This window comes from Salvelinus sp. IW2-2015, linkage group LG2, assembly GCF_002910315.2.
Source record: "Salvelinus sp. IW2-2015 linkage group LG2, ASM291031v2, whole genome shotgun sequence".
In the NCBI taxonomy this organism is placed as follows: domain Eukaryota; kingdom Metazoa; phylum Chordata; class Actinopteri; order Salmoniformes; family Salmonidae; genus Salvelinus; species Salvelinus sp. IW2-2015.
Genome location: NC_036839.1, coordinates 17,953,583 through 17,978,524, shown reverse-complemented (window position 1 = coordinate 17,978,524; position 24,942 = coordinate 17,953,583). Strand labels below are relative to the sequence as shown.

At 43.5% G+C, this 24,942-nt stretch overlaps 1 protein-coding gene across 1 annotated transcript in view; it reads left to right on the top strand.

The window, feature by feature from the left end:
* Positions 1 to 19,978, top strand: part of LOC111972852 (zinc finger protein 385C) — a 121,860-nt gene extending 101,882 nt beyond the window's left edge. The window contains 8 exon segments of the mRNA XM_070446236.1: positions 6,038 to 6,269; positions 13,099 to 13,479; positions 13,753 to 13,946; positions 17,090 to 17,181; positions 17,551 to 17,554; positions 17,822 to 17,871; positions 17,873 to 17,909; positions 18,372 to 19,978. Coding sequence (XP_070302337.1) covers positions 6,038 to 6,269; positions 13,099 to 13,479; positions 13,753 to 13,946; positions 17,090 to 17,181; positions 17,551 to 17,554; positions 17,822 to 17,871; positions 17,873 to 17,909; positions 18,372 to 18,599 — 1,218 coding nt within the window. The 3' untranslated portion in view covers positions 18,600 to 19,978.
* The last annotated feature ends 4,964 nt before the right edge of the window (positions 19,979 to 24,942 follow it).

Below are 24,942 nucleotides of genomic sequence, written 5' to 3'. Positions count from 1 at the left end.
GATCAAGAATTTAGCACGAGGCAGTTTAATTTGGAGACACAAATATGCTAATGCGGAACAGCACCCCCTATAGTTGCAAGAAGTTAATGTTTTAAGAAAACAAAGCCGTTCCAAATGACCTGAGCTCTTATCATCCTCACTGACTCACAGCAGCTTGTCTGTGGCGGCTGATAGGGAGTCCAGTTGGGCTCTGAGCGTGCATGCGTGTGTTTGTGTGTGTGCATCCAAACGCTCGTGCATGTGTGTTCCTCTGTGTAAAATGTTCTTATTATTCAATCGGAAGGTATTCATTTGCTTTTCTGTATTCCTGGATATCGGAAGTGGTGTGTGTGTGTGTGTGTGTTGGTGTACTGCGGTAGGTTGTATTGGTGCGAGGGATTAGACAGCAGGGAAAGCTTCCGTTTATCAGCAAAGAGCAGAAACAATCACGAGCCCAGGCAGGAGCCAACATTCTCAACTGCTCTTTTGATTTCTCCCATTCCTGCCACCTCAAACACACACACACACACGCACACAGTCACAGTCACAGTCACATACACACAGTCACATAAACAAACAACCAATGAAATGGAATGTCTTGAACACACAAGCACCTAAGAGTTGGGCAAAGGCTTATTTTAAAATGAAAAAAACTCTTTCTCCCTGTCCCTCTCTCTCTCGCTCTCTCACTTACGCATACGCACAGAGGAACACACAAATACTGTTTCACACACACACACACACACACACACACACATCCTCTTGAGACTTGATCTTCAAAGAGGAGCAGAGACACAGAAGAGGGTGAGCTGAGGCTGAGGGGGAAAGGGAAGCAGAGTAGATACTGGCAGGTGTTCTCTCCAGGCTTCACACGGTAGAGCAAATCCCATTCCCACCCTCCCTCCGCACAGCGCCAGCTACAGTTGGAGAGAGGTGTCAGGTCTGGGGGTCTGAGGAGGTAGGGGGGCACTGAGCTTTAAACAGCCCATTATAGGGAGGAGGAAAACTTCCTCAGTCAAGCTGTAAATAAACTTCAAATGGAAAATGAGGAGATCTCTATATAAGTATTTATTTGCGGTATATTGTATACTATCTATTATTAGATATTGTACATTAGCTCCACGTTCTGTAATGTTTATTTGAAATATAAAGAATATTCGTTGTGAACGTACATTCGATGTAGCACATTGAATAGTCAGATAGTGATCGAGACAGCAGACTTATTTAGAGAACGTGTAATAAGAAATGTATTCAGCGCTTTTCATTACAGAAGGAGTCTCAAAGCCTGCATTCATGTCTGGTGGTGTGACGTGACAGTCAGTGCCTTTAAAAAGCTAAGGGCTCATGCTAATGTTCATTTCACACTCCCTGTGTCTCCCTGTCTCTCTGTGTGTCTCGTCCTGTATGGCTCGGAGTTGGACTGGAGAACGGAGAACGTAACGGGGGCTGAAAGAGAGCAGAGCTGATTTGTCACAGCACAATAATCTCATAAGCATTTTCACGGCCGATCAGTCAGACGACATGGTGAAATATTATAGTCCATGTAGTGTTTAAAGAAGTGTTGATGGCTGCTGTTGGTTTATTTATAGCCAAAGCTCCCGACACAGAACAGTAGGTACATCATTTGGTTTGTTATTACTGTACACAGTGGACACATTTAACTGCATATAGCCATAGACCATGGTTCTGATGGATCTGATCTGCCTTGGTTTTTACTTTGACCCACATTGCTTTGTTGTCATATGAGACGTGTCTGTCTGTCTGTCTGTCTGTCTGTCTGTCTGTCTGTCTGTCTTCTGTCTTGTCTGTCTGTTGTCTGTCTGTCTGTCTGTCTGTCTGTCTGTCTGTCTGTCTGTCTGTCTGTCTGTCTGTCTGTCTGTCTGTCTGTCTGTCTGTCTGTCTGTCTGTCTGTCTGTCTGTCTGTCTGTCTGTCTGTCTGTCTGTCTGTCTGTCTGTCTGTCTGTCTGTTTCTGTCTGTCTGTCTGTCTGTCTGTCTGTCTGTCTGTCTGTCTGTCTGTCTGTCTGTCTGTCTGTCTGTCTGTCTGTCTGTCTGTCTGTCTGTCTGTCTGGTCTGTCTGTTGTCTGTCTGTCTGTCTGTCTGTCTGTCTGTCTGTCTGTCTGTCTGTCCTGTCTGTCTGTCTGTCTGTCTGTCTGTCTGTCTGTCTGTCTGTCTGTCTGTCTGTCGTGTCTGTCTGTCTGTCTGTCTGTCTGTCTGTCTGTCTGTTCTGTCTGTCTGTCTGTCTGTCTGTCTGTCTGTCTGTCTGTCTGTCTGTCTGTCTGCTCTGTCTGTCTGTCTGTCTGTCTGTCTGTCTGTCTGTCTGTCTGTCTGTCTGTCTGTCTGTCTGTCTGTCCTGTCTGTCTGTCTGTCTGTCTGTCTGTCTGTCTGTCTGTCTGTCTGTCTGTCTGTCTGTCTGTCTGTCTGTCTGGTCTGTCTGTCTGTCTGTCTGTGTTGTTGTTGTCTGTCTGTCTGTCTGTCTGTCTGTCTGTCTGTCTGTCTGTCTGTCTGTCTGTTTGTCTGTCTGTCTGTCTGTCTGTCTGTCTGTCTGTCTGTCTGTCTGTCTGTCTGTCTGTCTGTCTGTCTGTCTTGTCTGTCTGTCTGTCTGTCTGTCTGTCTGTCTGTCTGCTGTCTGTCTTGTCTGTCTGTCTGTCTGTCTTGTCTGTCTGTCTGTCTGTCTGTCTGTCTGTCTGTCTGTCTGTCTGTCTGTCTGTCTGTCGTCTGTCTGTCTGTCTGTCTGTCTGTCTGTCTGTCTGTCTGTCTGTCTGTCTGTCTGTCTGTCTGTCTGTTCATGGGGCCTGAGGCAGTTGAGAGAAGATACAAAACCCAAAAGGAGCATCAGTGTGTTGTATTCATTCTAATGAGAAGGTCTCATTGTGTGAGAGAAGCTTAATTGAACAGGGTGAGTCACTTCCACGCTTCTCTCTAACACTTAGGATTCCTTCATTGGCTTGCCCATCAAAGTAGAACCCACTCTTTCTCTTCATTCTAATTTCTTCCCCACAATTCATTTCAGGACTATTTGCGGCTTGGGTTATTTTATGACTTATTTGCATTTATATGGCGAGATAGGAAATTCTTCGAATTCTAAAGAGGAGCTGGATTGAGAGACGGCTGTGAGTTCTTCATTATGAGTTCACGACAGAGCAGAACAGCAAGAGTGAGGAATGCATTTAGTTGATCAATTCTGAGCTCACTATTTGTCTTGCTGTTTGTGCAGTAGGCTTGATATTTCACAGTCACCATGGTTTCAGCCAATCAGCACCCAGGAGCAAAAATATTATACTTTTTTTTTTTTTATCGCTTTGTTGCAATTTTCATAACTCTTAGTACAAAAGTTCATCAAAAAGTACAACACACAAAATCATACAGTCACTTTTTCGCCAAACTTAATGTTTCATCTAGAAATACACGTTTCACATTTCAATACATCCACATATAAAGTAATTTCACAATGCAATGCTCACATTACTTTTGATATGATTCTCTTCTCTTTTGTAAAAATATATTTTACTATTACTTAATCCGCTTGGTAAACCTATAGATTTGACATGTATACTGGTTTGTCTGCTACAGATTTAGAGAACTACAATAGATAATAAAAATGTATGTCTCTAAAGTAGAAACATAAATAGTATGATATATACTCAAATGTACTGCTATGATGATGACTAATGATTTCACACCACAGTAAGTTTAAAAAAAGAAATCTGATCCAGTATTGACAAGATCAAGAGAAATACTGTTTGTAAAGAAATCAAATCAAAGTTTATTGGTCGCGTGCACATAAAAGCAGATGTTACAGCAGGTGAAGTGAAATGCTTGTGTTTCTAGCTCCTACAGTGCAGTAATACAATAGCAATACAATACCAATACGCAAATCATCCGCAAAGTCCAAAACAAGAACGAAATGCATCCCCAGAATGAAGTTGCTCGGGTCTTCTTGACACTGGCTAACACAGTTCTGTAACACTCCAGTGGGAATCGAACCCACAACTCTGGTGTTGCTAGTGCCATGCTCTTACGAACTGAGCCATGTCCAGGAACACTACAATACATGTAAAAAATACATTACTGTAAAGTACAATACACGATTACAATACAGGTGGAGATGTATGATTGCCATCCGCCTAAGTGTACCACCCTCCTTCAGGGCATCGAAGAGGCATGCAATAACATCAACCCAGACCAGGCTTCGATTCGCCATACCGAAAGGTTATTCACCAGGTGTGTGAATAATAAGGATATTTACTACGATTTCGATGAGTACCTATGGCCAAATGCTCAAGACAGTCTTCATGCAAACTAGTGCCTGCTAAACATGATGTTTCTGTCATGTATTTAATTTGTTACATTGTGAAATATGTCTTTAATGATCACACCTTTGATCACACATGAGATAGAAATGATGGAAATTTGATGTTCAGTCACATTTAATGGGTAGTGCAAGTGTATTGCCTAATGTGAAAACAGTGTAATGTACTGTAATTTACAGTACCGTAGCATCTACAGTCAAATAACAATTTTATCTATTGGATTAACTGGTTGTTAAAATAACTAAATTGAGAAGATATCATTATGTTGTGTTTTGGTGATTAAACTAATGTACTCATTAAATTTCACAGTAAACTTCTATTTTGGATCAAAGGTTGTATGGTGAAAGATGTCTCCAAACAAAATGAATGCACAATGAAAGGTTTTGAATGTAAGACTGGATGTGTTACAAGTGTTACCAGGTTGGGAGTTTTGTACTGAGAGTTTTAAATTCACCACATACTTGTGAAAATGGTACTGAACTGTATTCTTACAGTAATTAACATTAGTCTAGATGAAAGCTTGGACTACTGACACCACTCCACCCAGTCCTAATGCAGTTTGTCAAAACAAACATAATGTCATGTATGGTGAGGTTCTGTTTGTGTGTTAGAGAGAGAGAGAGAGAGCGCATGTGTCACTGTCTGTGGGGGATATGTATGTGTTTGTGGGGGCATGTAATGCTTGTTAGTCATTTATCCTTCTTTGTAGTCATCCATCACTCCAACAAGACTGAATTGGTATTAGTCCAATACAGGTCTCAGCTTAATCTGTTTACATTTTAATGAGAGATCTCTTCATCGATTCATCTGCTATTTCTATTTGCTCTGATAGCGGGGAATTTGCCCATGGACTGAGCTGGGTCATGAGAATTATTCAAATGTGAAGGTAAAATGTGCTGCAGGGTGTGTATGTCCTTTTTGGAGAATGTATGTGTGTGTTTTGAGTGTGTCTGAGAATGTGACAAAATGTGCACATGTGTGTACAGTATGCTTGGTATGTTGTGTTAGTGTGGTGTGTGCGTGCGTGCTGTTTGCAGGGTCTGTCTCAGCGTGCCTATTTAGTATTCTGATTTCGAGATAGAATCCTGTCTCTTTTTGCACATTCCACATGCAATTATACCTCTGGCCTCCCACTGTGCCAGTGCTCTTATCAGGTAGGAACAGACTCTCTCCTTCACACAGGCAGCTGTGTGTGTGTGTGTGTGTGTGTGTGTGTGTGTGTGTGTGTGTGTGTGTGTGTGTGTGTACATGTGTCAGACCTGGGTTCAAATACGTATTTGAATATTTGTTATTTAAATAATTGTTTTCTGCGTATTTGAATATTTTCATATAATGTGGCCCGAATCAACTACTTCTATTTAAAAGTATTTTCAAATAATGTTCTATAAATAGCCTATTACAAATGCCTGGGTTAAATGTATGGGAGTGTATTTGAGTCAGTGTATTGGAGTATTTTCAAATACTTTCCAAGGGTATTTCCAAATACATTCCAATTTTCAACTACTTGTCTTTTCAAATAAAAAATATCTAAATATTCACTTCCAAGTGTCTTTGAAAGTAACTGAAATGTCCTAAATAGTGTTTTAACCCAGGTCTTGTGTGTGTAAAGATGAAAATGTCATCTCTATTTTTGCAGAGGTACTGTATATTTGAGTGTTTTAAATGTGCATMTCTTACAGCAATTTATGGATAAGTGCTACTGCTAACCTTCCTGTGGTGTTTCTGCTCTCTTTGGGGTTCCTTCCAGAACCAGGCAGAAGCGCACTATAAGGGGCATAAACATGCCCGGAAGCTGAAAGCCATGGAGGCCCAGAAGAACCGCCAGCGTCGACTTGGGGAAGCCACGTCCACAGGCAGGGAGAGAGACCGGGAACGAGACCGAGAGCGGGACAGAGAGAGGGCTAAGACTGCTGCGACTGTTACACTTCCCACTGAGACCCTCCCCGCACTCATGGACACAGGCCCGATGGAGGCAACGAGTAAGTTAACTGATAGTGAGAGGGAGAAAAGGGAACAACAGAAACCTATCTATATTCACTCTGTGTAGATGATCTTTCTTTCAATTTTTCTCTCCTTTTTCTGTTGATGTTTTCTGCTTTTCCCCTTTGCTCACTTATCTTCCCTCATCCCTCTCTTTCCCCCTTTACTCTTCTCCATCCTACATCTTATCCATCTACTCTCTTTACATCACTTTCCACCCCTTTCAATCCCTCTTTCTTCCTTTCATCCGTCTTCTCTCTCCCCATTTCTCTCCGGTCCTCCCATCTTCCTCCTCCTCCATCCCTCTCCCTTCATCTCATCCCTTTCCCTCCATCCCTCTCTCATCTCTTCCGGTACTTTGTCATTATTATTTCTTGATGCTACCATGTCTCCCCCCCTCCCTCCCCCCCACCCTCCCTCCCTCCTCTCTACTGTGTTATTTAATGTCTGCTGTTTAAAGTCTAACAACAGGAGGGCCTGTCCCACACATACACCATGATCAGGAACATGGGTATGAGAGGATAGAACGGCGGTACCCCCAAACATCCAATCGTAACCCCCGTGGTCCCCAGGCCCCTCCCAGCTGGGCCTTATATCCAATCTGTCCCCCGTGGTGGTGGTGGATGGTGGCTCTGAGCCTGGGGGATTGTTTGCTTACCCCAACGTTCTCAATTTACTCTCCCTGCACCCTTCCCCTCTGTTTGCCCTGCTTGTAGAGAAACGCCTGGTCCCTGTACAGGAGTTCCTAAAGAGTTCTGTGAAGTCAAGGAATGATCTGACTGCAGCACACTTATATAAGCTGTGTCCCAAACGGCACCCTATTCTCTATGTGGTGCACTATTTTTGACTGGTCAAAAGTAGCACACCACATAGGGAATAGGGTGCTATTTAGGACGTAGGCGTACTGTTTGTGACATGAGAGAAATCCCCCACAATGGACCTGACTAGACTATGGATGTTTCTCCTGAGTCTGGGACCAATACATGTAAATGTAGCCGTGCTCTTTTGATGAAGTCAGTAGAGAGCATCCATTACTCCATTACATTACATGATTGATCCCATTTAGATTCAGAAGCCCTGTTTATCCATCTGTAGCGATGGGACTCGAGGATCTGTCTGCTAGACTAGTTTCCTCCTCTATCCTGTATATCCCTCCTTCATCCCTCCCTCCCTCCCATATATCCCTCCACCACTCTGGCCTGAAAAATATTACTGTTAAGACCTGAATTTCAAACTAGTTTCTTTCTGATGTTAGAGGGAATATTAGTGAGGAGAGATAGGAAGGTATCAGGGTGAAGTGAGGTGGGGGTTGGGAGAGAGTCTACACTTTACTTTCCCCCAGTGCTCACTGACTGACTCTCTCTCTCTCTCTCTCTCCCTCTCTCCCTCTCTCTTTCTCTCTTTCTCTCTTTCTCTCTTTCTCTCTTTCTCTCTCTCTCTCTCTCTCTCTCTCTCTCTGAGAGGAGAAACTGGACAAAGGACTGGGAGCGAGATAACGCTCTCACTCATCAAATCTAATATAAATATTCTGTCGTCGTAGTGAAAGGTCTGAAAGGCGGTTGCAGCGGCGAGGACGAAAAGAGTAGAAAACGAGAGATAAGATGAAATGAATGAAAGGTAGAGAGAGAGATGGGGTAGAGGAGAGGGGGAACAAGAGAGGCGGTGGAAAGAGAAAGTAGATAAGCTGTGCCTGTTTTTTTTATGTTGTAAATCATTTTACAGTTCTGAGTCAATTTTGCAATGAGGTACGCTCTTTAATAAGCCACATTGTGTGTTTGGCCCGATGTGAAATTGAAATGCAGCCAAGCGAGCCAGTGGCGGTGAGCTCGACAATGCCAAACTGTAATTGGGGAACACTCAAAATTAACACTGAAATTATCTCTGTCTGTCATCTAACTCAGCATGGCAGGTGCCAATCGGACCAAAATGCCCATGTTGCCACCCATTGAGAACCAATCAAGGGATAGATTCCATCATATCCACACTAGCCGACTTTACAGACATTGCCATTGGATGCACTGAGTCGTATTAGTAGAAATCCCATGCAGCTGTGTTACAAGTTAGAACACTGGCATGTGTCATGTAATCTACACCTCGATTAGACTGATATAAATTATGATTATTATTTTGTTGAATGATTTTCCATTTGAAAAAGAGAGAGAGAGAGAGAGAGAGAGAGATTGGCATACTGGTGCCTAGAGACACTGGGCCCGGCATCGTCAATGACAACCATCAATCACCTCAGCGTTTGATTGACTCTTTTGTTGAAGCTGTCTCCAAGGGGAACAGGACTCAGACGTCTCTGTAATGATGAAATATAGCGTGGATTTCCCTTGAGGAAGTTGTCCATTTTCTTTAAGAGTGTCACGGACTAGTGATTCTAGACAAGCGTGTGTGTGTGTGTGTGTGTGTGTGTGTGTGTGTGTGTGTGTGTGTGTGTGTGTGTGTGGCTTCCACACTGCTGATTTAACGAACATGGTGATGAGGTCTCACCACTGCTCCGCTAGTGAGTGAGCTTGTTTTAACAGTCTTCTAATCAGAATATTAATATAGCTACTAGCTCTATGACAACAGTCAGCTCTGTCATGTAGTCAATACCCTCTGATGCTACAGTTTACAGACACGGTATTCAGATACTGCACTGTTTACAGTCTAAGCCCTACACACTGATTTAATTGGACTGTTCTGCCTTTCCATGGTCAAATAAGCGAGTGACTTGCAACAAGACATCGATCTGAACATTGATTCTTTGCAGGAGAGGGATTTGTAGCCCTCTGCTCCTCAGACAGTGTGGGGCTCTTCACTGCCAATACACTGGCCTTAGAGCTGGCAGCCAGCGTTGGGGTGACAGTCACTTCAGTCAGTCAGTCAGGGAACATTTGGAATGAGTGAGGAGGACACTGATTGACAAAGGGTGTTTCCCAAAGGGAATCCTTGTGCTTACCCAAAGATGCATCTGTGTCGTGCTACTCCGCAACATCACTGCCATGGTTGTTTTTCTTTTTAAGACATTTGAGGTCTAGGAAGTAAGGGTACTATTTGATTTTGAGTCATTGGACATTTCAAAGTCAAGCTGTATCATGTTTTACATCTATCTGTATAATGTGCATCAATGTGGGAAGAACTTACCAGAAGTTCCTCCAGAGTTAGTCCTTATACAGTGCATTCAGAAAGCATTTATAGAGCCCCACAGTGGAGGTGTCTATAAAACCTAGTGGTCAAACAGGGAAATGGTTCCAATCGTTTTCCCACCATTCATTTTCCCATAGGGAATTTTAGAAACACTTTAAAATAAGGGCTGTGTTTCGTGTAGGCTTACCTTGTCGTGGCGTTTTGATAACCATGTAAATCTCTCACGGACGACGGGACAACGCTTTGTATTCAGAACATAAAGTTAATTTCTTTGCCACATTTTTTTCAGTTTTACTTTAGTGCCTTATTGCAAACAGGATGCATGTTTTGGAATATTTTTATTCTGTACAGGCTTCCTTCTTTTCACTTTGTCATTTAGTATTGTGGAGTAACTACAATTTTGTTGATCCATCCTTAGTTTTCTCCTATCACAGTCATTAAACTCTGTAACTGTTTTAATGTCACCATTGGATTCATGGTGAAATCTGAGCGGTTCCTTCCTCTCCGGCAACTGAGTTAGGAAGAATGCCTGTATTTTTGTAGTGACTGGGTGTATTGATACATCATCCAAAATGTAATTAATAACGTCACAATGCTCAAAGGGATATTCAATGTTTGCTTTTTTGTACCCATCTACCAATAGGTGCCCTTCTTTGCGAGGCATTTGAAAGGGACCTTACAGATAATTGTGGGGTACAGAGATGAGGTAGTCATTAAAAAATCATGTTAAACAGTATTATTGCACACAGAGGGAATCCATGCAACTTATTATGTGACTTGTTAAGCACATTTTTACTCCTGAGCTTATTTAGACTTGCATTAAACAAAGGGATTGAATACCTATTGACTCAAGACATTTTTACTTTTCATTTTTAATACATTTGTAAACATTTCGCAAAGCACAATTCAACTGAGAAAGTATGGGTTATTGTGACACAATCTCAATGTAATCCATTTTAAATTCAGGCTGTAACACAACAAAATGTGGAAAAAGTTAAGGAGTGTGAATACTTTCTGAAGGCACTGTAAGTGAACAGCGGTACGATACCTTAAACATTCCTGCTCAGAATAAAACCCTTCATGAGTTTAAGGCGTCTGGCATCTGAGGAGCGACTAATTCCCACAAGCCTCTGTCCTCCTCTCTGGGCCTCCTCTATGGGCCTCCTGCTAAATCCATTGATCACTATCCCTCCCCCCCAGAGTCTTCTCAGGTGGCCCAATCCTTGTCTTTCACATAAGCCCAGGATCATACCAATCCCCTGCTGGAGGGGGGACCTGAATCTCCCAGGGGTTCAGTCTCGCATTACATTACAGAGAGGAAGGATTGTCTAATCTCAGCCTTATAGGGTTCCTTCTCCTCCGGAAGGAGAACGATAAGGAAGAGCCCTTATCTCCATGATGAATTTACTCTGGGACTTGGAAGAGAAAATCAATGGGGCCAGTAGGATTGTGGAGGGTGTTTGAGAGTGTGCTTCAGTTCGGCTGGCGCCTATCCGAACTAGCTAGCCGAACGGAACGAGTGTGCTCTCATACACTCTTAAAAGGCCTTCTCTTTAAAAATGAGAAATAACGGCAATAGTACTGTTTTTCCATTTTGAGATGCCGTAGCCAGTATACATTTCCTCAAAATAGTCCGAATTAATCGAAGATATCTCAAGAAATATGTCATTAATTTTGAAGTTTTTGCCGAAGAGGTCTTAGTCGCGCAATTTTACATTTAACTAAGATGTTTGGTGCAGTATTTTTCAATGGAAAAATTTGCATGAAAACGAGTCATTTCTCTTTGAATGACAACAAAGACTTTATTAAAGAATACCTACTGTTAAACAATCACAGATGAAGGTGTGTAGATTCCGGCTCCGAACTTCAACTTGCCTCTAGAAAAAATGTTCTGTGCCTGAACAGCCGAAAAAACCCTCACCGGAGTCCAAAACGTCACAAAATGTCGTCATTGTGTGTGTGTGTGTGCAGTCGATGCATTTGTTTATATTGACTCAGCCTTAGGACCTTCAGTTGCTATTTGAAGAGCGAGATAGCGAGAGAGAGACGGAGAGATTGAATCTACCCTGTGTTAGTCTAGTCTGTCCCTCGGGGTTAATAACAAAGGCTGATAGTATAGCTGAAATGCCACAAAGCTAACACATGAAATGCATTGGTAAATGCTCATTCCAATGTTCAAACGCTTCACGGTCATTTGTAGATAAATGACTAAATAGAAAGGAGCAAATTCTCCACGTTAGCCTCAAATGAGAACAACCATTATTTCATGTCACTTTTCACTCACAAATGTATTGCTTGCAATGCTGCTTTTACAATCTGTTTCCATAATCTATAAACACATTCTCAAATATGAAGCGTTTGAAGGCAGTACATTGGAATGAGCATTTACCAATGCATTTCATGTGTTAGCATTTCAGCTATACTATCAGCATTTGATTTTAACCCAAAGGGACAGATTAACACAGCTCTGTCTCTGAACATAATGTTTCCTGTGAGAGAATACAGTGGTATGTTTAAACCTCTCTGGGGTAGGGGGCAGTATTTTGACATCCGGATGAAAAGCATGCCCAAAGTAAACTGCCTGTTACTCTTGCCCAGAAGCTAGGATATGCATATAATTGGTAGATTTGGATAGAAAACACTCTAAAGTTTCCAAAACTGTTAAAATAATGTCTGTGAGTATAACAGAACTGATATGGCAGGCGAAAACCTGAGAGAAATCCATCCAGGAAGTGGGATTTCTTTTAATGTTTGTAGTTTTCCATTGACTGCCTATACAGTATCCAATGACTTAGGACTCAGATTGCACTTCCTATGGCTTCCACTAGATGTCAACAGTCTTTAGGAATTGTTTCAGGCTTGTATTCTGAAAAATGAGGGAGTAAGACCACTCTGAGTGAGTGGACCCTGGGAAGTCCCAGAGCTGTTTTCTGTGCGCGACCAAGAGCGCACCTTTCTTGTTTTTCTTTTATATTGACGAAGCTATTGTCCGGTTTAAATATTATTGATTATTATGACTAAAAACAACCTGAGGATTGATTATAAACATCGTTTGACATGTTTCTATGAACTTTACTGATACTTTTTGGATTTTCCGTCTGCATGTTGTGACTGCCTTTGAGCCAATGGATTACTGAACAAAACGCGCCAACAAAACAGAGGTTTTTGGATATAAAGAGGGACTTTATCGAACAAAACGAACATGTCTTGTGAGTGCAACCATATGAAGATCATCAAAGGTAAGTGATTAATTTTATCGCTATTTCTGACTTTTGTTACTCCTCTACTTGGCTGGTAACTGTTTGTAATGTTTTGTGAGCTGGGCGCTGTCCTCAGATAATCGCTTTCGCCGTAAAGCCTTTTTGAAGCCTGACACAACGGTTGGATTAACAAGAAGTTCATCTTTAAGCCGATGTATAACACTTGTATGTTTTATGATTTTTTATTATGAGTATTTCTGTTTTTGAATTTGGCGCTCTGCAATTTCACTGGATGTTGGCCAGGTGGGACGGTAGCGTGCCACATACCCTAGAGAGGTTTTAAATGAAGTGGCCTATGGGTCACTGAACGTCCTACTGCAGTGATCAACTGTAGACCTCGTTGGCTTTGTTCAGGCACTGAGCTCTTCACTCTTCCCTTACCACCCAGTGTAATGTTCAGTGACTGACCACTGCCTCCTCTCTTTCCCCTCCCCAGATCTGCTGCCTGCTGACCTGGAGCGAGTGGTGAATTGTGAGGCTGTGAAGCTGGGCGAGAGCCCTGGCAGCAGCAGCTCAGTGATGCTGACTCCTGTATCTGAGGTGTCCTCCATGGAGCTGGCCACCCTGTCCCCCGGGCCCCAGGGAGAGGTGTCCCCCTCCTCCCAGGCCTCAGAGAGCGGAGCCTCAGATACCAGTGGCCACGAGCAGGGCCCTGAGGCCCCTGGAACAGCCCTGGAGTCAGGCAGCCAGCCGGACACCTCCAGAACAGAGGGGGGTGAGGAGGTCAAGGACCCCAAGAGGATCAAGCCACACCTCCACTGTCCCGTGTGCAAGGTCACGGTCAACTCTACATCCCAGCTGGAGGCACACAACAGTGGTACGAACACGACAGTCTCTGGCGTAGCACACCCTGCAGCCCCCTCAGATAGCATAGGAACACGTCATAAGCCATGATTTATTTATTTTTATTACAGGCTATTAGCTTTAAAACTGAGAACAATCTTTTTTTACAGAAAATGTGTAGAATAGCAGGAAATTAGCTATAAAATGTGCTCTCTCTGCCCCAATGACAAATATATATATATATATATATACTGTACCTGCTCCAGAGTGTATCTGACATTCTCTTCCTCCCAATCCACTCCTCCAGGTACGAAGCACAAACAAATGCTGGAGGGCCAGAGCGTCCAGCCGCGGCGCCGGGGGAAGATGGCGGGGGCTGGGGGGCGTTCGGCCTGCAAGAGCAAGCGCCTGGGCACCAAGGGCAGCGTGGGGGTGCCCAGCAAGAACTTCCACTGCGAGGTGTGTGAGATCTARGTCAACTCGGAGACCCAGCTCAGCCAGGTGAGGAGGCTGGGGGTCGAGGGGATGGTGGCAGGGGAGGGCTGGGGGTTGCACAGGGTGTGGAGGGTTCAGCAATGGGGAGAGAAGTGAAACAGCTGGGGTATAATTTTGTGTGTTGACTTCCTGAGTGGATCTGAGGTGATTGGACTGGACAAGATCTGGTTTCATGTTCTCTCACAGTGAGGCCATTGAGCCACTAGTCTATGTGGAGATCTGACACACTGGGTCTCTTTCCACCTCCACTAAACGTGTCCTGACAGTGTTCTGAATTGATGGAGCTCAAAATMACCCGAAATAAGCTGGAAAGAGTAGAAGATATTGTGAATGTAGCCATGGGGTATGGGAGATAGACAGGGAGCGATATGACCCTCTGAGCTACTCAGTACTCCTGGCGCTGTTTGCGTGACATGAAAGGTGAGAAGAGGAAACAGAGGGGGTTTGTAGGTAATTTTGCACACCCTGAGAAGTGCTTGATAGAGAGTGCTAACCTAATAAGACTCTCATTCAAATGCAGTGTTTTTGGCTCTGTGGGGTTATTAGTTATTTTCATTTATCCTTTATTTAACCAGAGAAGGTCACATTGAGATTTAAATCTCTTTTTCAAGTGTATCCTGTCACATGATGAATAGGTTTTTATTTGACACGAGCAGACAGATAGATGATGTCACTCTACAATAGATGTTGAAGGGACAGACTATAGAACTACCTCTTCAAACAAACTTAACACGTGATTTCTTGGTTGGACTAATTATTTTCAGGGACTTTTTCCACATTTTGTTGCATTACAGTCTTATTTTAAAATTGATTAAATAGTTTTTTAGCAAATGTATTAAAAGTTAAAAACTCAAATATTACATTTTACGTAAGTATTCAGACCTTTAACTCAATACTTTCACCTTTAGCAGTGATTACAGTCTGGAGTCTTCTTGGGTATGACGCTACAAGCTTGGAACACCTGTATTTGGGGAGTTTCTCCCATTCTTCTCTGAAGATCCTCTCAAGCTCTGTCAGGTTGGATGGGGAGCGTCGCTCCAGGTCTCTCCAGAGATGTTCGATCGGGTTGAAGTCCGGGCTCTGGCTGGGCCCCTCAAGGACATTCAGAGACTTGTTCCGAAGCCACTCCTGCGTTTCATCAGACTAGAGGATCTTGTTTCTCATGGTCTGAGAGTCCTTTAGGTGCCTTTTGGCAAACTCCAAGCGGGCTGTCATGTGCCTTTTACTGAGGAGTGGCCACTCTACCATAAAGGCCTGATTGGTGGAGTGCTGCAGAGATGGTTGTCCTTCTAGAAGGTTCTTCCATCTTCACAGAGGAACTCTGGAGCTCTTTCAGAGTGACCATCAGGCTCTTGGTCACCTCCCTTACCAAGGCCCTTCTCCTCCGATTTTTAATAAATTAGCAAACATTTCTAAAAACCTGTTTTTGCTTTGTCATGATGGGGTATTGTGTGTAGATTGATCAGGGGGAAAAAATATTTTATCCATTTTAGAATAAGGCTGTAGCGTAACAAAATGTGGAAAATCGAAGGGTCTGAATACTTTCCGACTGGACTGTACCTATGACATCACTACCTCAACCCTCCCACTTTTAAAGGTAGCACAGGACCCATGATGTAATGACAAACGTATTAAATGCTCTTTGCCCATGTTACAGTGGAAGGTTTACAATTCCTAAGGTGATGCTAGCAGTGGAAATGTGTGTTTGAATTCACCTGGCACAGCGGCAGCGGCTGCATTTTTATTACAATAAAGCCATTCTGGAAAAAGCATCGTATGAGCATTTTATATTTTTATGCTGTGATTGTTTTCCCACACTATGCAGATGTGTATCAGATGGTATGGTGATCCACTCAGAACTGTCTGTTTGAGCCTGTAAGAGCTGTTAGCAGTATGTTAATGCGGGATATTGACGTGTTTATGGTGTGGTAATCTAGGCATATGGTTTTATTGAACTTCTTTTCTAGGCTGTTTCAGAGATAAATTGTTTCCCTGGTGATGTTTATTAAGTCGTACATGTAATCGTATGGTGGGATGGTTCTGGAACGTTTTGCAGCTCTCTCAGACTAGCTGGTCATGGAAAAGATACAGTATATATGGGCATGTGTAGCAACCTTGCCTACAACAAGCCTTAGTGGTGCATTCCAATGGCACTGTTAAAAGCTCCTCTGATGAACTAGGATTAGCCAGTTGGTAGTAGAACAGAGGAGAGAGAAATAGACGTGCATACTGTAGATAGTGGGAAGGAGTGGTTTTCTTTGTGGTTTTTGTGTCCTCTAAATAGTGTACACTGAGTGTACAAAACCTTAAGAACACCTGCTCTTTCCATGACATAGACTGACCAGGTGAACGCTATGATCCCTTATTGATGTCACTTGTTAAATCCACTTCAATCAGTGTAGATGAAAGGGAGGAGACATGTTAAAAAATGATTTTTAAGCCTTGAGACAATTGAGTGTAGACTGTGTATGTGTGCCATTCAGAGGGTGAATGGGCAAGACAAAAGATTTAAGTGCTTTTGAACGGGGTATGGTAGTAGGTGCCAGGCGCACCGGTTTGAGTGTGTCAAGAACTTCAATGTTGCTGGGTTTTTCACGCTCAACAGTTTCCTGTGTGTATCAAGAATGGTCCACCACCCAAAGAACATCCAACTTGACATAACTCAGGGAAGCATTGGAGTCAAAATGGGCCAGCATCCCTGTGGAACGCTTTATACACATTCTAAAGTCATGCCCTGACAAATGAGTCTGTCAAGAATGGTCCACCACCAAGAACATCCAACTTGACATAACATCAGGGAAGCATTGAGTCAAAATGGGCTCAGCATCCCTGTGGAACGCTTTATACCATTCTAAAGTCCATGCCCTGACAAATTGAGTCTGTTCAAGAATGGTCACCACCCAAAGAACATCCAACTTGACAAACTATGGGAAGCATTGGAGTCAAAATGGGCCAGCATCCCTGTGGACGCTTTAACACTTTAAAGTCCATGCCCTGACAAATTGAGCTGTTCTGAGGACAGGGGGGGGCACTTAATATTAGATGGTGTTCCTAATGTTTTGTCACTCGGTGTAGATACACTGGTCTACTAGATAAATCACATATATAAACTAATTAGCAGACTAATGTTTCTCCTCTGATCTCCTCAGCACATGAACAGCAGGAGACACAAGGACCGTCTGGCAGGAAAGCCCCAAACCCAAGTTCAGCCCCACAAAAGAGCCGCCCCCTCAGCTTATCGGTGAGAACGGCACACACACAACTACACACACACACACACACCATTACACATGTGACACTGCAGCCCGTTTGGAGGTTAATTCAAGTTTAGACCCATAATTTGGAAAATCTCTAAGAAAATATGGCCATAATGTTCAATCTCTGAATAAATTGATATTTATCTCCTGAATTGACTGAACTTTAATGAAATTGTCCCAACCCTGACACACACACACACACACACACACACACACACACACACACACACACACACACACACACACACACACACACACACACACACACACACACACACACACACACTCATTGCCTCCTCCTAGGGTTGTCTCTCCAGTGAAGCAGCATGCCTGCCTGTTGCCTGTGCTGTCAGAAAGGTTAAGGACACTGCTTTGTGGTAGTGAATGGGTCCCTGGTACCTGAGACATTCAAGGCTGAATACCCCCAGCACTACCCCCAGCACTACCCTACTGACAAAGCCTGAGCCTGAATCAGCACTCTGTATTAATCCCTTTTGTGCTCCTGTCATGTGCGCACCTCCCAACCTCTCCTTCTCCCATCTCCTCCGCTCCACCCACCTCACCTCCCTATTTCTCCTCTCGCATCTCCTCCACTCCCCCTTCCCATCCTCCCTCCCCCTGCAGACTGTGAGATGGGCTGGGTATGCAGGCGGGGCCGTGTCTGCCATGAAGAAATGTTCAGCCAGTACAACTTCACTCTCTCTCTACTCAGGTGAGTGCAGGCCAGGGCAGGCAGGGACAGGGGAAGTGGGCAGCTGGTTAAGGGAGTGAGGCAGCTGGCTTAACCACTGGAACTGGCTAGGTGGCAGGGGACACTTAGAACTGGAGGACAGAAAACGAATGCTCTAACTGGTAAACTTTATAAAGGGGTTGAAGTTGTAAGCATGGTCTAGTGGGTTCGGTCTTTTGTTCTTTGTCTTGACTGTGTGAGAGTGTTCATAGGCAAGTCCACCTAGAGGGACGGGTAGTTGTGGTGAGGGAACGGATATTAGTATGGAGAAATGTACGAGCATGTTAATCAAGGTAACAATGGTGCTAAAAGAGCAATGTTCCCTGGTTTGCTGAGCAAATGTGTGCTCTACTTTTGAGTAAATGTGTGCGCTTCAAGAATGACATGCACTCTCCGTCTCTGCTCTCCTCTCTCTCCTTCTTGCTCTCTCCCCTTCTCCTTCAGACCAAACTGGCCTTCCAGAAGCACTGACCAAGAGCCTGACCACTGGCTTCCTGCCCGTCGCCCCTCACCCAGCCCACCTTGTGCACCATGGCAACCAATCCTCTGGCTCTGCGCCACCCGGCGGGCACCACCTTCTTTCAGACGCCCTTCCTGAGCCCCACCTTGTTCCGGCCCGCCCCGGGGCCCCTGAGGGCCACGCACCCCTCCATRATCTTCTCCCCTTATTAATGACACAGTACAGCCCCCCGTCCBTCTGTCCCCCTCTACCAACCCTCTTGCCCTGCCTCCATTACTGTGACCCACATGACGAGGGCCACGCCACGCACAAACTATGCAGACCACAGGAACCGGGATGGAGAGAACAGAGAGAACGAGGCTAACAACTGCTCCTGTCATGGAGGACACACCCCCAAGGCCAAGGCCACGCCTCCTCTCCACCACGCCCCATCTGTCTGCTCCTTCTCCTGTGGTTGGTGGCCTGAGGAACAGGACACACCTCCAGGGACAYACTGGTGCAGCCAGGAGGCCTCTCTCTTACACAGCCATTTCARGGGTCGATTTGGTTTGGATTCTTAATATTATTGTGTAATTTATTAGAGAACAAAAATAGATGTATCTTTTTAGTGTGGTTGCCACAAATAAGGTCCCTTTACGTCATGCTACTCCTCAGAACATTGTRTCTATTATTGGTTGGCTTGCTTTCTGTTGTTGTGGGTCGATATAGGGGATGCTAGCAGGTGAGCCCAATGCTCTCTGAGCTTGTGACTMTCTTCAGCCATATGTGGAGCTGCAGATCTGCAGCCCTACGGACCCAAGTCTATGAGTGGGATCTGTCAGAATTATATGAACTCATATTTTTCCACCAACACCCTTCCACAAAGCCCCTATCTCCCAAACCATGTTACTGGGCTCTTGTCATTGGAACCCAGAGCTCTGAATTGATGTGCAGAATAGATGCTGAGGCCCTTTCTCTCTCTCTCTCTCTCCTCTCTCTCTCTCTCTTTCTCTTTCTCTCACTCTCTTTGAGTCACAGCCCAACATGGCCTTTCATGATTCATTTTTTACCCTGCATCCCCAGAATTAAGCACTCATTAAGGTCCTGAAAAAGTCAGCTTGTCAACTTGATTTTGTCTCAAGTTGCAGATCTGCCTCATTAAATATCTTTGCTCTGTAGCAGTGCTGGTGCATTGGTTCTGACTGTCTCTATTTCTCCCGTTGCGGAACGGGCAGCACAAAATCATTTTAAAAAGCCTGGCTGTCTTATATTGTAATCTGCCATGGTTCCCTGTATCCCAGTGATTTTATAGTGRTTGATCCCCCAATTGTACTCCCTGAGCCATAGTCCTTAATTTTCTCTTGAGCTATCTCAGCAGGAGCTGATGGGTYGCAGTGAATGACAATTTCCCCTTGCTCAAAAAAGACACCAAGGGGTGGAAATTACTTGATGGGTTTACAATCCTCAATTAAAGGTTTCCACTGTGCAGAGAGATGTGTGGATGATGGGGGGGTGTGAGAACACATTTCCCAGATCACTGATTGGATCATCAGGAATGGAGGGAAAGAAACAAAGCACAGTGCCATGGCAACCACATTAAAAGCACCTTAAANAGAACACATTTCCCAGATCACTGATTGGATCATCAGGAATGGAGGGAAAGAAACAAAGCACAGTGCCATGGCAACCACATTAAAAGCACCTTAAACAGATTTACTTGCGAAAGCAATGAAAATATGTTCTATTTTTTTGTTGTTATTCCTGGTGTGATTTTTCATAAACTCATGCCAGTTTGATTTAGCATTTTTCAATCACACAAACAATCAAATTATAACGATTCAATTTGATTGTTGTTATTATCCATGAGACCGGTCTGAATCTAAATCTCAGATCTAGTTACATTTTTAAAGCAATACGTTCAATCAATGTGTCTATGTTTAGAACGGTTATACAGTAGGAGAATATAGGATGTGGAGAGGTGGCTTTATCTGATTCTGAACAATGTATCTGTACCTCTACAGAGATGCTCTACAGCCTACCGTACTGTATTTGAAAGGCCAATTCCAAGTGGCCAGTGCTAATAGTCATTTGAACTGATGGGTTGTTGTGATGCGATTTTCCTTGATGGTCAATCTCGTTCTCATGTTGTGACTGTGTGTTGAGCTAAGCTATAAATAGCAGCTCTCATACTGTGGGACGGACGCTGCAGCCCTCTCTCTGTGTTGACATTGCTGGGCTTTCACCTCACAGAGGAGCAGGACACAGCTTTTATATGGATTACACAGAACAGCCCGTGATATTGATGTCTCAGGTGCAGTAGAACACATAATCATATTCCCATACCCCTCTCTCCTAAACAAGTAGACCCACCTTGAAACAAACACTCAATAGCCCCCACCAGACCAGACCCAATACTTGGGGCTCCTGATTTATCCCAACACCAACTCTCTTTGCTGGTTTATTACCAAACCCAACACTTACACCCAACCAATCTACTTTAGCAACAGCAAAATGGGGTAAATCCTATGCAGTTGTTGTTCCCGTCACTTCAGTCAGTGCAATAGTATTTCCATGTGTGTGACGCAGCAGCGCCACCTGCAGTGAAGACCTTGTTATTGCCCTTCTAGATCAAACCCAGCACTGTCTCTCCTCCATCTCTTTAAATCTCTTTGATTCTGTACATGTTTCTGAGGCCTTTGTCTTTGGGAATATGAAACCAAGCCATCAGGTCTCTTTGCCATACCAATGTGATTCTCTCCAGTCACAGTAAGTTACTCAGTGAACCAGCCAGCCTATTGATCTCCAGTGTTCTGTCTGTCTGTCTGTCTGTCTGTCTGTCTGTCTGTCTGTCTGTCTGTCTGTCTGTCTGTCTGTCTGTCTGTCATTACATGGGAACTCTATGGTATTCAGACATTTAAGTACATTTTTAATAAATAAATGCATATAGGCAAATTATCTATGTAGAAAATATAGAGTAAATATAGACATTTTATCAAAGTTGCTATTGTTATCTTTATCTTGATGAAACGCTATCTTATCTGAGGGTAGACTGTTGATGTAGCCTACAGCAGACACATGCTGTACATGGAAAGGAGAAATACTTTGCTTGTTTTTTTCTGTTTGTTTTATTTACATGGTTTTACTGTACTTGTTTTTTAACCTACAAAAGAGACAAATGTTGAATCGAAAAATGGTTGAGTGATTTTTTTCTTCTTGTTCAATGTTGAACTGAATTATGGAATTGAATTATTAACGCCACACAATAGATGTGGAACAAAAAATGCCTTTCAGATGTAATTATCCAGTATATCCCAAGAGTGTCAACCGCTGGTCAGTTTCTGGCTTTCTCAGGGCTTACAGTTTCAGCTACATGAATACCATACAATCATCCACACAATCAGAGCCTCTCAAACGTCATCACCATAGAGACGGGTCATACACTGTACTTGTGGATGACGTGAAATAATAGCCATACAGAACAGGATTGAAGACGTTTTGATGTAAAATGTCCACACACGGAATATGACGATCATATAGAAGGACATTGGGGCGTGTCCGTGTCTCTCTTTTTCACTCCTCTCTTTTTCACTCCTCCGTCCCTGTGCACAGCCAAGGGAACCATGGATAGACCAGCCCAGATACAGAGCTCAGTCCTGGGTATAATAAGGGATCTGTCCCCTTATTATAGAAAGAGACACCATGGATAAAACAAAGCACTATGATCACATTCTCTTCAATTGCAGTGTGGTGAAATGTCAATTATCTATCAGTCTACTAGTGACCCATTTCTTTCAGTAAAATAACATGTGCTGTATGTAATGGCAGGCTATGAAACTACAAGGCAGCCATGTTGACTGAGACTACTGCTGGTGAGGTGGGAGGAGCTGGCGTTTCTCAAAACTGAGTTTCCTGGTATAGGATCTGCATATCACTGATGTCAAAGCACAGCTCTCATTTCCCCCTATTTTAGAAATGAGTCTACACAGCAGGCATTCAACGCTGCAAAGATAATTGCATGAAGGTGAATGGAGAAAGGTGTCTGCCCCAATCCGAGTCCTGCCTCATTAGCCCTGTCTATACCTGGTTCCAACCTGCTGCCTTTGTCCTGATCTTGTTCACATTCTGATTGTGCCCACATTTTTAGACAAGTGTTGACAATTAAAAGACGCATTGTGATCAGATCTTATAAGTGTAAACAGACAAGATCAGGACGAAGATCGCATATTAACAGCGGGTATAAACAGGGCTATTGACAGAGAAAGGAGTGGCATGCTGAGGATCAACAGTCTGGATGATAATCTGGATTATCTGCACAGTATTCACACCCAGATCGTTTCAGTGGGCAGAGCATCATAACGTCATACTCTGGAGCGGCTCCAGATAATGGAGAGAGATTAGGTTCTGAACAATATCATGGAACGATACTGGATTCTGGACCACCACCACAGCTCAGCTCAGCGCTGTTCTTCACAGCTTTTCTCTGTCCTTCGTGTACAGAGCGGGTCCTGTGTCATGTGCTCTTGTTGTGCTCTCTGAACTGAAGCCAGAGTCAGTCTCTTGCCATAATGACGCCAATCATCAAAGCCGCGTCTGTCTGGAGACTCTTCTGGACTGTAATGAACTGTAACAAGCATACCATAATGATGTGAATTTTGTTCAATCAGCTATTCATTTGTTAGCTTCCCACCCATGTCCTTGTTTATTGGAAGTGGAGCACGTACTCATAATGTAGTTGGACAGCATTGTTGTTCTCACTGTAGGTCCTTATGCCAGCTCTCCCCGTGTGAAAACGTTAGGTAAGCACAAACACACCTCTCCCATTGCCAAAACACGGGAAGTTCAAGTCAAGTGATCATATCCATGTCTGAAGCCAGTCTCGGGATGACAGAAGAAACATGGAACCTTGTAAGACCTCTCCACAAACCCCTACATATCCACACCACTGATATATTGATCTCTGCCTGAATGCTGTGAAGTAACACCCATTTATTTTGCTGTGGTGGTCAGTCTGTCAGTCCCTGGTTCCTCCAACCCTACAAGGACATGGAGTCAGTTCAGTGTGTACGTCAAGTTGTACAGTACATATCAATATCTGTGACTGCTTGGCTACGTTTAGACAGGCAGCCCAATTCTGATATTATTTTTCACTAATTGGTCTTTTGACCAATCAGATCAGCTCTGAAAAAGATCTGATGTAAAAAGATCTGATTGGCCAAAAGACCAATTAGTGGGAGAAAAAAAAACTGAATTGGGCTGCCTGTGTAAATGCAGCCCTTGTGTTCCATTTAAAGCCAATGGTACATTACAAAACATATACTACGATGTAGAAGATATTCTATGAGGGGACATGACCCGTATTTATTGTAACACCTTTGTCACTGTGTTCACAGTACATTTGATTACAATGATCTTCATGATGTACAATAGGAATTATAAGGTGGAATATAGAGTAAGATATTTTGATAAGCTATTGAGTCTTTGCTTTAAATGTTTGTTTTTTCCGTCTGTATAGATAATGCCAGGTTGAATATGAATGACAGAGAAATAAATTGGGGAGAGAGAAATAGACAGAGGGAGTAGTTGGATAGTGAAATAAATCGATTAGATCCTTTACTTCCTCAGCTTCACTTTGTATTTTATTGACCTTTAAGTGTCCGGCTATTGACTGGAACCAGACGACTTGTCAACATGTCCCGCTTTCTAATGTCAAAGGTGTTAGATCCTCTACGCACGCACGCACGCACGCACGCACGCACGCACGCACGCACGCACACACACACACACACACACACACACACCACAGCATATTGCTTTGCAGCATGATCAAATTATTCAAAATGACATGTTGTGTGTTTACATTCATTAGATATTGTCCTATAGCAGATTATGTAAACTCGCCCTCTGTGTATTCAGGTGGAATGAGCTGCACCAACTGCTTTGGGGCCCGGTTAATGTTGATCTGTCACAGAGCATCAAAATCATTATTTCATAAACATTTGATAATAATGTTATAATAATAACATTTTCCCTTGCCACCAAATCATGGCCATAAATTCATACCTCTCTTGTAAAGAGGAAGAAATCATCTCTTCTGTGACAGTTTTAGCTTTGCAGCAGGCCACGGTAGCTGTAGCTTTCTGGAGGGATTTCATATAAAAAAGATCTGGCCTTATAACAGGGAACCTGTTTGGAACCTGAGTTGTGTTGGTCCAGAGGCTGGGGTCAAACAGTTAGAATGGCCCCATGGGGCACATAATCATGCCAAATCACGAGTCCATTGTTCAACCTGTGTGCTGTCCTCTCTCTATCCAAACCCTTAAATCTCACACTACCTCTTGAAGACATAGTGTCGGGAGGGAAAGGCTGCGATTAGAAGGTCACTATAGCAACTGCCAGGGTTGAGATAAATAATCTCCACTGTAAAAAGAAAGGGGGAGAAATCCCATTGGTCCTCTGTATGTCCCTGGGGGAAGCTAGCTAGATGCTCAGCTGCAGCACTGAGGAAGGATCTGGTGTTTTTTTTGCTATGACAGTAAAACAGTATTGGAGTAGAGATAAAAGGACATTACCTCTGTA